General features: G+C 40.9%; 2 protein-coding genes across 3 annotated transcripts in view; one reads left to right on the top strand and one right to left on the bottom strand.

The window, feature by feature from the left end:
• Nucleotides 1–84: 84 nt before the first annotated feature.
• pum3 (pumilio RNA-binding family member 3) lies at nt 85–11,596 on the bottom strand. 2 transcript variants are annotated; one of them, XM_029445342.1, is made up of 18 exons: nt 11,354–11,596; nt 10,193–10,260; nt 9,907–10,110; nt 9,518–9,695; nt 7,848–7,923; nt 7,254–7,347; nt 6,044–6,110; nt 5,749–5,923; nt 5,499–5,602; nt 4,632–4,710; nt 4,301–4,399; nt 3,642–3,695; nt 3,346–3,426; nt 3,035–3,177; nt 2,690–2,912; nt 2,474–2,561; nt 1,937–2,027; nt 777–906 (listed from the first exon to the last, which is right to left on the bottom strand). In XM_029445342.1, exons 2-18 carry the CDS (start codon nt 10,257–10,259, stop codon nt 777–779), a joined length of 1,953 nt encoding a protein of 650 aa, XP_029301202.1. In that variant the 5' UTR covers nt 10,260; nt 11,354–11,596. The 2 variants fall into 2 exon arrangements, with proteins under 2 accessions (XP_029301201.1, XP_029301202.1); XM_029445341.1 differs by lacking the exon at nt 11,354–11,596 and having other exon boundaries at nt 85–906.
• The window catches only part of cfap44 (cilia and flagella associated protein 44), a 23,791-nt gene continuing 21,057 nt past the window's right edge, over nt 11,504–14,237 (top strand). Inside the window, exons 1-6 of the mRNA XM_029445349.1 lie at nt 11,504–11,992; nt 12,132–12,242; nt 12,634–12,760; nt 12,886–13,048; nt 13,735–13,837; nt 13,924–14,140. Of these exons, the coding sequence (XP_029301209.1) occupies nt 12,167–12,242; nt 12,634–12,760; nt 12,886–13,048; nt 13,735–13,837; nt 13,924–14,140 (686 nt within the window). The 5' untranslated portion in view covers nt 11,504–11,992; nt 12,132–12,166. The remainder of the gene's footprint in view (nt 11,993–12,131; nt 12,243–12,633; nt 12,761–12,885; nt 13,049–13,734; nt 13,838–13,923; nt 14,141–14,237) is intronic.

Below are 14,237 nucleotides of genomic sequence, written 5' to 3'. Positions count from 1 at the left end.
AGAGACTGGTTCTTACGTCTGGACAGAATCAGGCTAGCTGTGTTCCTTACTGGCTTAGGTTATATCTGTTGATTACATTAAAAGTATGAGATACAATCTTTATTTTTGCAAAGTAATTTTCTTTTCGGCAAATACAATTATCACTCCTAGTAAAAAAATCTGAAACAGGATGGCACAAACAGTCAGGGGTGTTAAAAGGACCAGTTCACTTTAGGTGGTGTGGCCTTACAGATGTCTTCGTCCAGGTTAGTTTAAAGCCACAGGGACAGTTTGTCAGTGCTAAATCCAACGGCACAGGATGTTGTCATATTCACCAGTTGGCTGCTGAGTTTCTATTCTTCAACTGTAGATCATTTTTTTCCATTTGGTGTTAGGCTACTGTCAATGAAACTCGACACGTCCTACAGACTTTAAAAGCCTCGAGAGTCTCAAATGGCAATGTTGTTATTTTACCACATAAGATTCATTGACAGGCAGCCAGTGATGGAAGAAAATGGCAAAGTATGTTATGTGTTGTACATTTAGGTTACGTCTACATAAGTGACATGTGTGTATTTCAACCTATAGCATCGCCTCGTCCTCCAAACACCTTTTATTTCATTGCCAACATTTCCACACAAATTCTTGTCCATTAGGGACGGACAGTGTTCCGGGTTGTATCCACTTCCTGAAATCTCAGCCACAAAGTCTTGTTGGAGATTTCTGGGAAAAGAGGCACTGCTGCGCGGGAAGTGATGCGTTTAACATCACCAGTCTGTTTGGAATAAAAAAAGTCTCTACTTGTTCAGATTCTCCAGCAGGATTTCAGCTCCTTTGTTGTTGCCGATGCTGCCGAGCTCTGATTTGATGGACTCCAGCGCTGCCTTCACCTCTGCAGCCACAGACTTGTCATAGCTGTTTAGGAGGCTGCACACAAAACATGATTCCAAAAAGGTTAGCTTGGGACCAGATATACAAAAATATTTCATAATTATTCCATCAACAGTGCAACCATTTCTAGTTAAAGGGGCAGTTCACCCACATATCGGGCTCCACCTTAGCGTGAGCCAGTGCGACACTGCATAGAACATTTGTGCTCCCTTTATTTGTTAAAGCACATCCATACGACCGAATGTTCAGTCGTGTCTGCAGCTCACATACTACAGGACCCTTCAGCCGGATATGTGTTGTGCTCTTTTATGCCGGTAGGGGCCGCAAGTGATCAACAAATCTTTCAGTAGCAAAAAGCATTTCTGGTAACCAGCTAAAGACGAGCCTTACTTATTAATCTGTTGGTCTTATTGAACTGGAGCATCTGCAGATTCTTTACGACCTGATATTATTTATGTTATGATCAATTAAATATTTTTCTTTTAGTTAATAATTACACAACTACCTATGATGTATGATAATATTTCAAATCCCACCTTGTATCCAGGTGCACCATGCGAGCCTGACCACGGAAATACCTCAATTGTCCGACGCACTTAACTGATATCTGCGCCGCAGGTATTTGAAAATAAAGTCAATTGTCTTACTTCACTGTAGAGCAGTATCTCTCAAACCTTTTCAGACCAAGGACCACTTCACCAATCGCGGACCACTAAACTCCCGGTGCTGTCGGAGCGAGTGCTGTCTGGTGACTAGCGGTCGCTCGCGGACCACTCTTTGAGAGACTGCTCTAGTGGCATACTTCAGATTCTCCATGGGTCTCTGACATTTCTGCATTAAGCCATATGCAATGGAGTTTATTTGTGGTGCTCACAGCATTGAAATATTCCCATTAACACTGTTGACAGACAGTTTGTGGAAAGAACTTCTTTCTGCTGAGGTTTTTAAATGTGAGCTCCAGCGTATCGGGGGGGAAGAAGACATGTCAGACACAAACAGATACTACTAGAAGCGTGTGATTTGGGTGAACTGAGCCTTTAAGTAACAGCCGTGTGCACACACTGACCTGCAGAGCACCATTGCTCCTCTGTTGACTTTGACCCAGCTCTTCAGTGTTTCTGTTCCCACGGTGTCCAGCAGTATCCTGCCAAACCGCTCTGAGAGGAGAAAATTCTTAAGTTATCAATAAGTTCACTTATGTTTCTGTCACCTTTGTCTCACAAAAAAGATTTAAGTGAAACTTGGTGCAGTTGGCGCCCTCTTGTGCCCGTCACATCTGTGCTGGAGGCATACAGGCCAAGCTCTTTGTTTAACCGTCATTCTATTTTCTATCCCACTTGTCAAACATAAGTACACAAAGTTATTGTTTGAGAGTGTATTTTAGTGCACCAGACATTTTAATTACTAACTAAAAACAAAAGGTTTTTCAGTGACTTCAAGTCTCAGTAAATACATTTCCATAGCATGCTGACACAATGTGATCCTACACTGATGGGATGATCTTAGAACACAGACAGCAGATTATCTCCATTTCTATAACAACCACTTCATGCAGTTTAGAGCCTAATTACAAGTCCTGTAGGGTGTGTGTGTGTTTCTTTACCTTCCTTGCCGGCCTCTGCCAGTGTCATGTCCTGCTCCAGGAGCCATTTCAGCACCAGGTGTCCTGCTGGATGCTCCGCCATGTGAAGCTGCAGCAGAAACAAACACTCAGAATGAAAAACAGCAGAACTGCCATTTAGTTGGAATACATTGGTGAGGAAAACATCCATGGTTGCTTCTTCCATAACTACACACACACACACACACACACACACACCTGTCCGTCGATCCCTCCTGGCACCAACTCATGATTGGCCAGCTGAGCCACGGCAGTCATAGCAGGCCGCAGGTCCCCGCAGGCAGACGCCAGGATGTCACTGATGGTGACGCTGGACGCCTTGTCCATCACCATGAAAGTAGCGTTGTCACGGAGATGCTCCAGTAGCGTGGGGGAGACGACTTCCAGCAGCTCCTTCCTCCGAATCCCCATGTCCTTTTTACTGGTGAGAGGAACAGAGTAAACCGTGACTCCACGTCAGAGAACATTCCCCTTCTCCGACACATCGCTAGCTTTTTACAGCAACAGGATTTTTTGTGGATTATTATCTGAACATATTCTTACCTGTGTGTGTTTCCGTCTCCTCGCTCCAGCACCTTGATGATCTCCGGCAGCAGGTGAGCGGGGTCTCTGGGGCTCAGCAGGTACAACAAAACCTTCTTACCGTATTTATTACCGATGACCTCATCCAGAGACAACAAGATCTCCTGAACAGGTGGGAAACAGACGAAGCAATTGCTATAACTTTCCAACATCTTCAAACTGATAATCGGCTGACAGCTTCTTTGAATTACTTTTTACGTCACGCTTGTGTTTGCATAATCAAGATTATCGTCTCATTGAAGCATCATCACAGCAAACGACATCAGACTTACTGAGAGCACGGCTTGTTTGACCAGCTTGGTGTCGTCCACACAGTCGAACATGGCCAGAAGAACTAGGTGACCGAACTCTCCCTGTGGACAGAAAACAGTCAGTCACACGCTGACACAAGAACAACGGGAGTTGAGACGTGAAGATCTAATAACCAGGAGCTCAGGTCAAGTATAAACTGATGGTTGAGCTCAGATGTTTCCTACACACAACATTTATCCTGGGTTGAGACCTTCCCTCCTGGGAAATAATCTTCATTTAGAATCTTCTCTTTTAAATCCAATGAGCTGCAACTTACCGTGGCAAACTTCACCATGAAGGTCTTCATAGTTTTGATTATGACTTTTCTGTCCTGAAACAAAGAAAAAGCTTCAAAAACGCTGCACTGGACATTTATTTTTATGCTTTTGTTTCCTGCCTAAATGACGCAAATGTTTCACATCCAAACTCATACTGACACTTAATCAAATAGATTTGCTCCTCAAACAAAATGATGGATTCAACATCATTCTCTATTTTCTTGAGTTCCCTCTTGTAAACAGCTAGTGGATATGTCTAGGGCTTTTATTGTGAAAGTTATGGAGTGGATCTGGCATGTGCTGTGGAGTAATGAAGTTTGCCATCTTGGTTCGGACTACATGTTGCTTTCATAACACTCGGCTCCAGATGTCACGAGAACAGATACTTCAGTACCAAGTCGATGGCAAATTTCTGAAACTAATTGAAAAATATATTGATGTTTAAATTAATCGTACGAAATAATTGTCCATTAATATGTTGTTTTTGTTTGAATCAGCAGTCAGTTAATATTTGTATTTTCTGTATATTCCATTTTGACTATAGATTGTTGCTCATCGTCCTGTAATGTGTGTTTAAGCCAAAGTTTCCTTCTGGACAATAATAAAGTTTTATCTTCATTAAACAAAATAATACAGATGTGTGTGTGAGTATACACACCTTGGCGGTCCCGAACCACAGGCAGTGCATTGCCACCCGTGCTCCGTCGTGTGTGTGAGCCATGTAGACGACAGCTTCTCTGATCGACTCGATCATCTCCTGCTCACGTCACAACAAATAAAAACCAAAGAGAGGAAACATGTTAGTCAGCACCACATTAAGTAATTAACCTGTCTTTTATTTTGAAAATATTTTATGCTCATAAGAAACATTGGTCTTCTTTGTAGGTCAACTTTCTATACTTTATTTTACACCACTGTACCCTTCTAGAGAGCATTAATGAAGACATGTGCTGCTACTCAAACAATATGCGAGACGTTGATCTGCTTACCGTTCTCGGTTTGTCTGGTGCAAACAGGAAGTAGTCCAGGAAGACTTTGTGGACCAGAGAGTGTTTGATGACTTGTTCTCTGAAACACAACAGCAGCAGATGTAGTTCCATGCTTTAAATTATACAGTTTAATGAAATACAATCAAAGGAAGTGAAAGAAATTACATATTAATTCAAATGACATGAAATCAGATAAGGAAAGAAAGTTGCATACATAGATTTATACATTTGTTTCTGAAGTTTCTCACTAACTTTAACTTATCTACGAAATAATAACATTATTTAGTAGCTAAGATACCAGGTGTCATTCATGTAACTGCCTTAATCTTATTAAAGTCAGCAGCTTTCAATTTAGTTCTGATCTTAAAGTAAATTAACATTTTCAATCCTCAACTGTGGGAAACTCTGTTCCTTGTCGGTGCTATTTTACCTGCAATTAACATGTTGCTTTGTTCTCCATTTGTGCGTTTCTATTCTTTTCCCTGTTACAGAGCTGCAACTAATCATATTTCCCAATTCAATATTTAACTATATTAAAAAAGAAAACTTAAAACTGCCCATCACAAGTGACAGAACATAAAGAAACTATGACACCAAAGACTTCACATTTAGAATGATCGAAAACCTAAAACTAGAGAACGTTTGTCATTTTGCTAAAGAACGGACTTCAATGATTCATCAATTACTAAACATTTGGACTAATCTTGTGGACGACTAAACAGAACTCTAGATGCTCTTAATGCTGATAATATATCAAGTAAAACTATTCCCCTGCACAGATCAAAGTCTTAACGTTTTATGTTGAGCTGCTCATACTTCAGTTCCCTTCAGCTCTTATCTGCGTGTCATTTTGTGTTCTCGTCTTACTTCTGGGCCATGGGTGTGAGAATCTGCTTCATCTCGTCGATGATGTTGTTCAGCTTATCCGGGTTCGCCTCCGCAACTTTCTCGATGGTGTTGCACACTCCCGACTGGACGCACAGGCAGAGAAATGTTCAGTCAGCAGTAGATATATCTACTCATACGTACTCAACATAACCATAGGAAATACAATACGGAGGCACCATGATGTATAATATCTGGAAGCACTATTTCACACAGCAGTGGGTGTGTGTACCTTGCAGACAGTGAAGGTGTTCCCGTAAAGTCCCTCAGTGAGCATGAGTCTCTGTGCGAGCACGGCTTTGTCGTTGTAGGCGTATTCGATGATGGACGAGGCGGCGGCATGGCGAAGCATCGGCCGCACGTGACCTTTAAATGTTTGTATCACAGACGCCACCAGCTCCTTGTTCCTGTGGAAGACATACACACACACGCAACTCATAAACACGTGTCCACACACAACTGAAGTCTGACTTAAAGATGGACGTCTGCTGAAACAGAGAAGAAGAAACCAATGTGAGCCGACTCACCCGTACATCAGCATTTTTTTCACCACGTGTTTGCCGTACTGCGACTTACACAGGTCGATGATGTCACCTGCGGGACACAACAAAGCACCGACAGTTAATGTCTGCTCATTAGCTGCTCTACTCGTACGGCACAAATATAAAACCAGGAGCTGGACTACGAGTCAGCTGATGCTCCAGCCCTCGCATTCATGTCTCAGACGCCGCTGATTAGATCTTGATGTGAACACGGAAACAGTTCACATCAAGATGCGTTTCCTGTTTAAAGACAATTGAGACCATTGCCACGCGGTCATGGCAGCTTATATATGAACAGTTCCAGCATTGAGAAATGGTAAAATGACCTTTTGGAGTTAAACAGGGTCATCGGGTAGTTTTCCCAGTTAACATTACTTGTTGTTCCGCTACCGGAAGCTTCTTTGTTGAGTTGCCTCTCAGCTGGTAGGCAGTGATGAAGTCTATATGTTTATGGCTTTTATTGTGAAAGGGCGATCGCGACCCGGAGGCAGACAGAATGGCTTAGTGGGAGAGCGGTTCCTAGGGAACCAATCTATTCAGTAAATATTTGTACTGGGCCAAGGTAAACAATAACATCACTATGTTGTGTTCAAATGTAAACAAAATGTAGTTTTTGGCAAGAAATTTATGTAAATTTACAGTTTAAAGATACACAGCATTATAAAATGGATAATAGAGGGAACCTGTTGAACTTCCTAACAGACAGCATTCAAACGTAAACAAAGGAGTGTATGTTGAAGTACATGGGATTTATCGTTTTGTTTTTGACGCGGTATCAAGAATTAGTTTAGAGAATTGTGGAATTTCACTGGTATTGACTACTAAATGTTTGGTTTTGTGACATCCCTAGTTTCCACAGTTGACATTACTCCGGTTGTTCCGCTACTGTGAGCTATTTTGATGAGTTACCTCTTAGCAAAATGCTCAGCTGGAAGTCACTGATGCAGTGTATATGTCTAGTGCTTTTATTGTGAAGGGGACAGACAGAATTGCATAGTGAAAGCGAGGCTTACAGGGAAGTTTTAGTTTAAAAACCCATTAGAGGCCTGCGGTGTATATAGCCAAAACTTCATGATGTCAATACAAATGTTTTTTCAGTTCAGTCTGATGACGTGAACACTCAAGTTTTAAACATGGGAATCACAGTAAAGTTAAAAATAACAGGCAGCAGAAGAAGTACAACTTGTCTGCTCACCTTTGAGCTCCTCAAACACTTCCTGTCTCTGCTCGTGGTTGCCGAACTGAGTGAAACACTGCAGCACTCGCACTGAGTCGTGAGCAAACGCCATCTGGAGACAAGAGAGCACGGTGAGAAACCACATTATTATTATTATTATTATTATTATTATAAAGCCAAAATACAAGATGGATCTTTATTTTTCACCTCAGTACATATGAGTGATTCTTCCTGTCTGACTACGCGTGCTTCTTGACACCTCAGACCTCTTTTAATACAGTCTCCTCAAATCTCAGCAATTAACTTGGAAAGTCCAATTTTATAATAACTGATGGGCAAACCTACAAAAATAATAAACCCATGTTGTGATAATAAACCAGAAATATCCTACCGTAGCTCAAAAATAAACTCTTTCTATTGGTACATTAGCCGTGGGAATAAAAAAAAATGCATCCATATAAAATCTTAAGACATGTATGTTCCATACGGTTTGATTGACAGGTGATCTGTGGGCATGTTTGTTGTGTTTACGAGCACTATAATTCCTGCTTCTCACATCCCCATAGGCGACTAATCTGCAGTGAACAGATGAAACGGCCGAGTGAAGCTCACCTGTTTGATCTTCCCGCGCATCAGATCATGAAGGTCCTTCATCAGTTTCGTCTTCAACTCTTTGTCACACTTCTTCCTGTGGACACAAATACACCACCATCCTCCGTCAGTGAGCCTTCTACCAGGAATGTGGGGAATGCACACGTGTGACTGGTCAATGCAATGTGTTGCTGGATGATGTTGTGGTGAAGTGAAGGTTGAGCCTCAACTTTGTTACCAAACCACTCAGTGAGCGAAGTCAAACAAATATACACAATGTATGCAGTGTGTTCTACGTGGGATGTAGGTAATGACTTTATCCTGAACATAGAGTATAAATTGTTACAAAAATAAAAAAATTGCCGCTGGCATGAGACTTGCGTCGGTGTTTCGGAAGTGGGCGAGTGTGTGTGACGTATGAGGCGTGAGCTTTAGTATCTGAAACAGGGAAAGGCCTGCGGAAAGTAAAAGAAGTGAAGCGTCAAAGCGAGCGAGTTTATGTGCTGAGGTTGGAAACGTTAAAGGAAGATTCCACTGCATTGTTTTAAAAGCGTTTAAGAACCGACTTCAAAATAAAAGCATCCTTCCAATAAACGCGATAAGGCAATAAGAGAATTCTGATGTGGAATTTCAAAATTAAAGGCCTTTAAAATGTCATAAATGAGCTGTTCCCTCCAACTTCAGATTCATTTACTGCAGTGGTTCTCAACCTTTTTTGGGCCAGCGCCCCCTATCCAGTATCCAGGTCCCTTACCGCCCCCCCATCAAATAAAATGTAGGCTAATGGTCTCCCCTGAATTATTATTCTTAGTATTTATTATTTGTATCACATATTGATTATATAAATGTTGTAAATTAATTCTTATTAGGCTAAATATTATTAAAATAATTTGTTGTTGTTTTTACCTTCAATTGCCCCAATAGGCCATGTACCCAGGGAGAAAAAAAGCCATGTAAATAGAAATGATATTCAGGAGTGTTAGACAAATGCAACGGTAAGAAGTTTGAGATACAAACTTTAAAATCGGTGTCATAGACTGCAGCCAATCAGAAACGAGTAAGACATTAAAACTTTAAATCGGTGTTAAACACAGCAGCCTCAGAACTGTGAAACAATTTGCACTCTTAAGTGTTCCAACGGAAAACAAGCAGCGAACAAAGGAACAAGTCTGAGGCGGAGTGGAGGAAAGGAGAGGAGAGAACTACAAAGTACAAAAAAGTCAAAAATCCAACACATTAATTATAAATGGAGCGACATCGAACCCAACGTTCGGAAACTCAGGCGTAAATATCTGCATTTTTTTTTTAAAGGCACGCAGCCTGAATCAGCAGCAGTGATGCAGATGTTAGCTCTGCAGATGTTAGCTCTGCTACTACGAGCAGCCAGAGTGCAGCTCGCCTGCTGCTGGTCCAAGTCTTACCATTAATTCAGATTAGTTTTATTCATGGTGTATCCTTAGGAAAACATTTTATAAAATCGTACATCACGGCAGCATAAAAATATCAAGTTATTATTTATACGCCCTGCACCACCACCCTACGTTATTATGCTGCTGTTTGTGTAGCTTGTTTTGGTACTTCTTCAGCTAACAGACATTCCTTCAGAAGTGCTTGTTGGATGATTGAATAGCTTGTGTGTGTGTGTGTGTGTGTGTGTGTGTGTGTGTGTGTGTGTGTGTGTGTGTGTGTACCTCCTGAGGTCTCCCCACATTCGTTTGCACTGACAGATGACATCGAACATGTCCTTCCTCTCCGCATGCTGTCTGCTATTCTTCAGGTCCTTCTTAATCTGCTGCCTGTTCTTCTTCAGCTCCTCCTCCGTCAGCTCCTCCGTCTTCAACTCGCCTTTCTTCATCTTCTTAGCCGGACCTGATCACACACACACAGAAATCACAATGTTTCATAATTGTTCCTTGCCACTTCAACTAACTAGTCATGTTGTTTTGCTATTTTGCTATTTTTTAGTTTGTTAAGAAGGAACTGTGAGCGAAAACACAAACTGGTTTAAATGTTTCGCAGCAACGAGCAGTAAAATGTGCAAAACCACATTGTAATCAGTGGTAAGCAGATGTTTTCTCACCTTCGCCCTCGTCTTCTTCATTTTTCGCTTTAAATGGCAGTTTCCTCTTCTGCTGGCCCGTCCCGGCTTTGGAGAAAGCTGATTTGTGTTCTTTCTTGCCACCTTCTCCACCCTTCCACGGTTTGCCCTTCTTCTCTGTGTTGTTGTACGGTTTGAAGGGCTTTTTACCACCTGGCTTTCCACCAAGTTTGGTCCCCATGGAATCTGGACAGAGGGAGACATGCCAATGACAAACCTGGTAGAAAGTGACAGTGTATGTAGCTGTTTAATGTCAACAACAGCTTACCTTTCCCTTTCTGTGAAAGCTTCTTTCCACCTTTAGGAGAAAAGGGTTTTTTGGATTTAGCCTCCATTCTAACGTCCCATCCCGGAGAGAAATGGAGACATGGACAATAGCAGAAGTACAAGACAGACAAGTATCAGACATCTGGACTGCAAAGAATTCACATATATAATTCCAGGCCTTTTGGCTGCTCAGTAAGTGTAGGTATGGTGAAGGTGTCTGCAGGAATAAAACACTACAATATAATACATTTGAAGCATCGAGATTAACTTTAGGTTGGTCTTAAAAAATCTGATGAAAACGTGTTTGTAATTAATAATGCATTAAAAACTAATATAGGCTAATACAGACCATAGGATTAAATTTAAGTTCTGATATTTAAGACATTAAATAACATTAAATCAGTGTTAAAGTGGAAGCCATCGTGTAACGTTGCATTCATTAAGGAATGGATGTCTAAACATCTATATTTTATGAAATGTTGACAACTTGAGGGAAATGTTGTTCTTTTGATCAGTTACATGCATCTGTTAGCTGCTATAATTACTTTGCAGAGTACGGTTTTAAACACAAATAATACCAATTTCTTACAAGAAGAGGCACATCATCAGAGATGATCTGTGACGATGATGTGCAGCCAGAGCAGCAACATATATTAACAACTGTACTTCACTCTATACTTCATATCTAGTTATAGTAAATAAAAAAGCGTTGAGTGGCTCACAAGATACACAAGTGACGAGTTATGTTCCAGCTTTCATGCTGTATTGAGGAATTTAATTTAGACATTTATGTGTCGATTAATTGTGGAAATACCTGTCTACTAACGTTAGCGAACGACCCAGGAATAAAGACGTTAGCATTGAAGAAATTATGTTTCAAGACTAACTGTTACTTACTCTTTTGATAATTAAATGCTAGTAATACTTAATTTCCCATTTCAACGCTGGACATTTACTTCAATTTGATTAGTTTACTATCACTTGGATAACGTTAAAAGGTTCGGCTACATTGCCGAAGCTAGGTAACCTAGCTAATAGAATAGAAAATGGATGTCAACAAATATTTGTATACTATCTATAACACCACGCACTTCTTTGGTTTAACTGTATTGTTAACGCGAACATACAATGTATATACAACAATTTGCCTGGTGTAACTTACATTTCAGATACACACACACGCTATCCCAGCTCAGTCCCATGCGTTCTGTGAACAACACGCTTTACGGCACAGAACGTCCAATCAAAGTGAACCTTCGCTGCCGTAAAACGCAGGTCGTTGCGACAACATTTTATCGCGGAAAAGAAACAGGACACGAAGCTTTACCGTGTTTATCCTTTAAATATCATTACATATCAAATTTTAGATTGGCTCAGCAATCGTACAGTTTATCGACAACAACGTAGTTAGTTGTCTCTCGCGTTCTCCGCTTCATTGTGAAGTGGCCATGTGTACATGTGGCATTTAAACAAGCAAGCCATCAAGCCATAGATGTCGTCACTATGGTTACAGAGAACTATGAACTTAATTTTGGCCCCTTTTATTTTTTATATTTTTCAAGACTGCATGATTATACGATTATAATTTTGAGTACCGGATAATTATAATTCTACAATTTCATTTAAATGACGAACGAACACAAAGCACTACATTAACCATCAGGCTTTGCAGGGGCGTGGTTTTCTTGTTGCCTGGCAACGCCTCCAAACTAAAACGGACTTGGGCAGTCAGAAAATTACAACGCCAAATTTAGAAGCGGACATGAAATATAAGTCAAAGTAAAAACGTAAAAACGTTTCGGTAAGTACAGCTGGATACGGAATAACTGAACATATATGCTTTATTTGACTTTGTTATCACATGTAGTGCCCTTTAAAGCTTAACACCAGTTTGGTCAAATTGAAAATACTTGAAAATAATTAATTGCCTTTTTTTACAGATTAAAAAAACGGAGCAGCAGTTTTAACAACTGAAATGTCGGAAGAAAACATAACTTCTGTTGGTGAACAGACTGAGAGCACACAGACAGCTTCACAGGAAAACACTGAAGGTAACGTTAGAGAGCATCATCATTAGCTAGCGTTAACGTAACTATAATCACAGAAGTTGAAGTCGAGAAGTTGGAACTGAAAATGAGCGGTTGAAACGGTTGGACGTTAAGTAAATGGAATGTCAGTAGCCGTGTAAAAGCAGGGGAAATGTTGGCCTATAAGCACTGACAGCAGTAGAACATCAGTTGAAGTGTAACATCTAAAAGTAAAACAATAATTGTTTTTCCATCTTAAAAAATACAATTTAGAGACTAATGTAAAAGTTAAATCTTTGGTGCCTAAAATATGTTTCCTCCTCCCCTGGACTAACAATAATGTTGTTCTGCATACCACAAGTGTTGCTGGAGTTTTACCTCTTCAAATGTTTCCTCCCTCACAATGAACACTCAGTGATGCAGCAGGAGGCTGAAGAAGAATCAAGAAAGCAGCCCTCTGCGTACTACAAGTATGAGGAACTTCACTCCAGAGCGTTCATCACACCCGATTCTGAAATCCCAGAGAACCTCCTGCACCTCTGGTATCCTCCTTCTTTGAAAATTAGTTTTCGTCACAACACATCTCCTCTAACTTTGAGCGCATAAGTGCATTTTGTGTGAAGTTTCAGTGAATGTGATCTCGATCCTTAATCCGTCCTGCATTCAGTCACTCCTTTGGCTACGACAGCCGTCGCAGGGGGAACCTGCAGCTGCTGGATGACAGAACTCTGATCTTTATAGCAGGTAACATGCTCGTCCTGCTGGATGTTTCCACCAAGGAGCAGAGATACCTCCGCTCCTGCAGCGGAGGAGGAATCGGCTCCATCGCGGTAAGACGGCTGACAAACTGCAAGTGAAGAGTCCCTCTGAGGCTCCAGTGTGTCTGTGACTGAATGAGCTCTATAAGCAGACAGATAACTTTACATTTATTATGATTGCAGTTTGGAATGGTGACACTTCACTAGCTGTTTGAGGATCTATACATATTTGTTTACTTTGCATTTGCCAACCATGTAGTGGTATTTTCATCTTTTTGGGTGAAGAAGAAGACAATTATTCATTCATTTTAAAAATAAAAATGTATGTAATAGTCATTAGATATTGACTGCATGAACTGTGCCAGAACAGTTTTCTTTAATATATATGGTTATAATGCATTCTCTCACTGGGCTTTAAATCAAACCAAGACCAGAGGGCGAAATAACTATTTTAAAATGGATATTAAATCCACATCCATGGAGTGTTATTGATATATTATCTATGCTTTCCTTAATATTTTATTTCAGCTCTCCTCTGTCCGTCCCATTGTGCTGCATTTTCTGTCAAATAATTAATAACAAATATGAACTACCACTGCCATATTCTGGCTTTATGTCTCCCAGTAACCTTCTTTATTAAATACATTTTATAAAATACATTTGTGTGTGTGTGTGTGTGTGTGTGTGTGTGTGTGTGTGTGTGTGTGTGTGTGTGTGTGTGTGTGTGTGTGTGTGTGTGTGTGTGTGTGTGTGTCAAGGCACATCCTACCAAGGAGTGCTTTGCTGTGGCAGAGAAGGGAAACCAGCCCAACATCATTGTATATGAATATCCCTCATTACGACCGTTCTGCATCCTCAGAGGTAAATGGGACCAAGATGCATTTAGTTATTCCTTTTTCAAATGTAATGTTTTATTGATTATCATGTTTTAACCTTCATGTTTGCAGGCGGTACAGAGAGGGCGTACAGTTTTGTAGACTTTAACCATGACGGGAGTCTGTTGGCCAGCGTGGGGAGTGCCCCCGACTACATGCTGACGCTGTGGGATTGGAGGCGTGAGGAGGTGGTGCTGAGCTGCACGGCCATTTCTCAGGAGGTCTACAGAGTCAGCTTCTCTCCATACAACCCGGGACTGCTCACGTCATCGGGATCTGGACACATCAAGTAAAGGACATACTGAATCCTCCTAAAACTCTGTAAATGCAAAACAAAATGCTTAAGATGTCTAGTAGCAGAATAACAGGATTCAGGATAAAGAATA

This window comes from Cottoperca gobio, chromosome 12, assembly GCF_900634415.1.
Source record: "Cottoperca gobio chromosome 12, fCotGob3.1, whole genome shotgun sequence".
Lineage (NCBI taxonomy): Eukaryota > Metazoa > Chordata > Actinopteri > Perciformes > Bovichtidae > Cottoperca > Cottoperca gobio.
This window is presented reverse-complemented; position numbering and strand designations above follow the sequence as displayed.

Coding starts and splice junctions, on each gene's coding strand:
- pum3 (XM_029445342.1), bottom strand. CDS start 10,259: ATGGAGGCTAAATCCAAAAAACCCTTTTCTCCTAAAGGTGGAAAGAAG. Junction 10,111..10,192: donor GCTTTCACAGAAAGGGAAAG/GTAAGCTGTTGT, acceptor CCCTCTGTCCAG/ATTCCATGGGGACCAAACTT. Junction 3,696..4,300: donor TGTGGTTCGGGACCGCCAAG/GTGTGTATACTC, acceptor TCTTTGTTTCAG/GACAGAAAAGTCATAATCAA.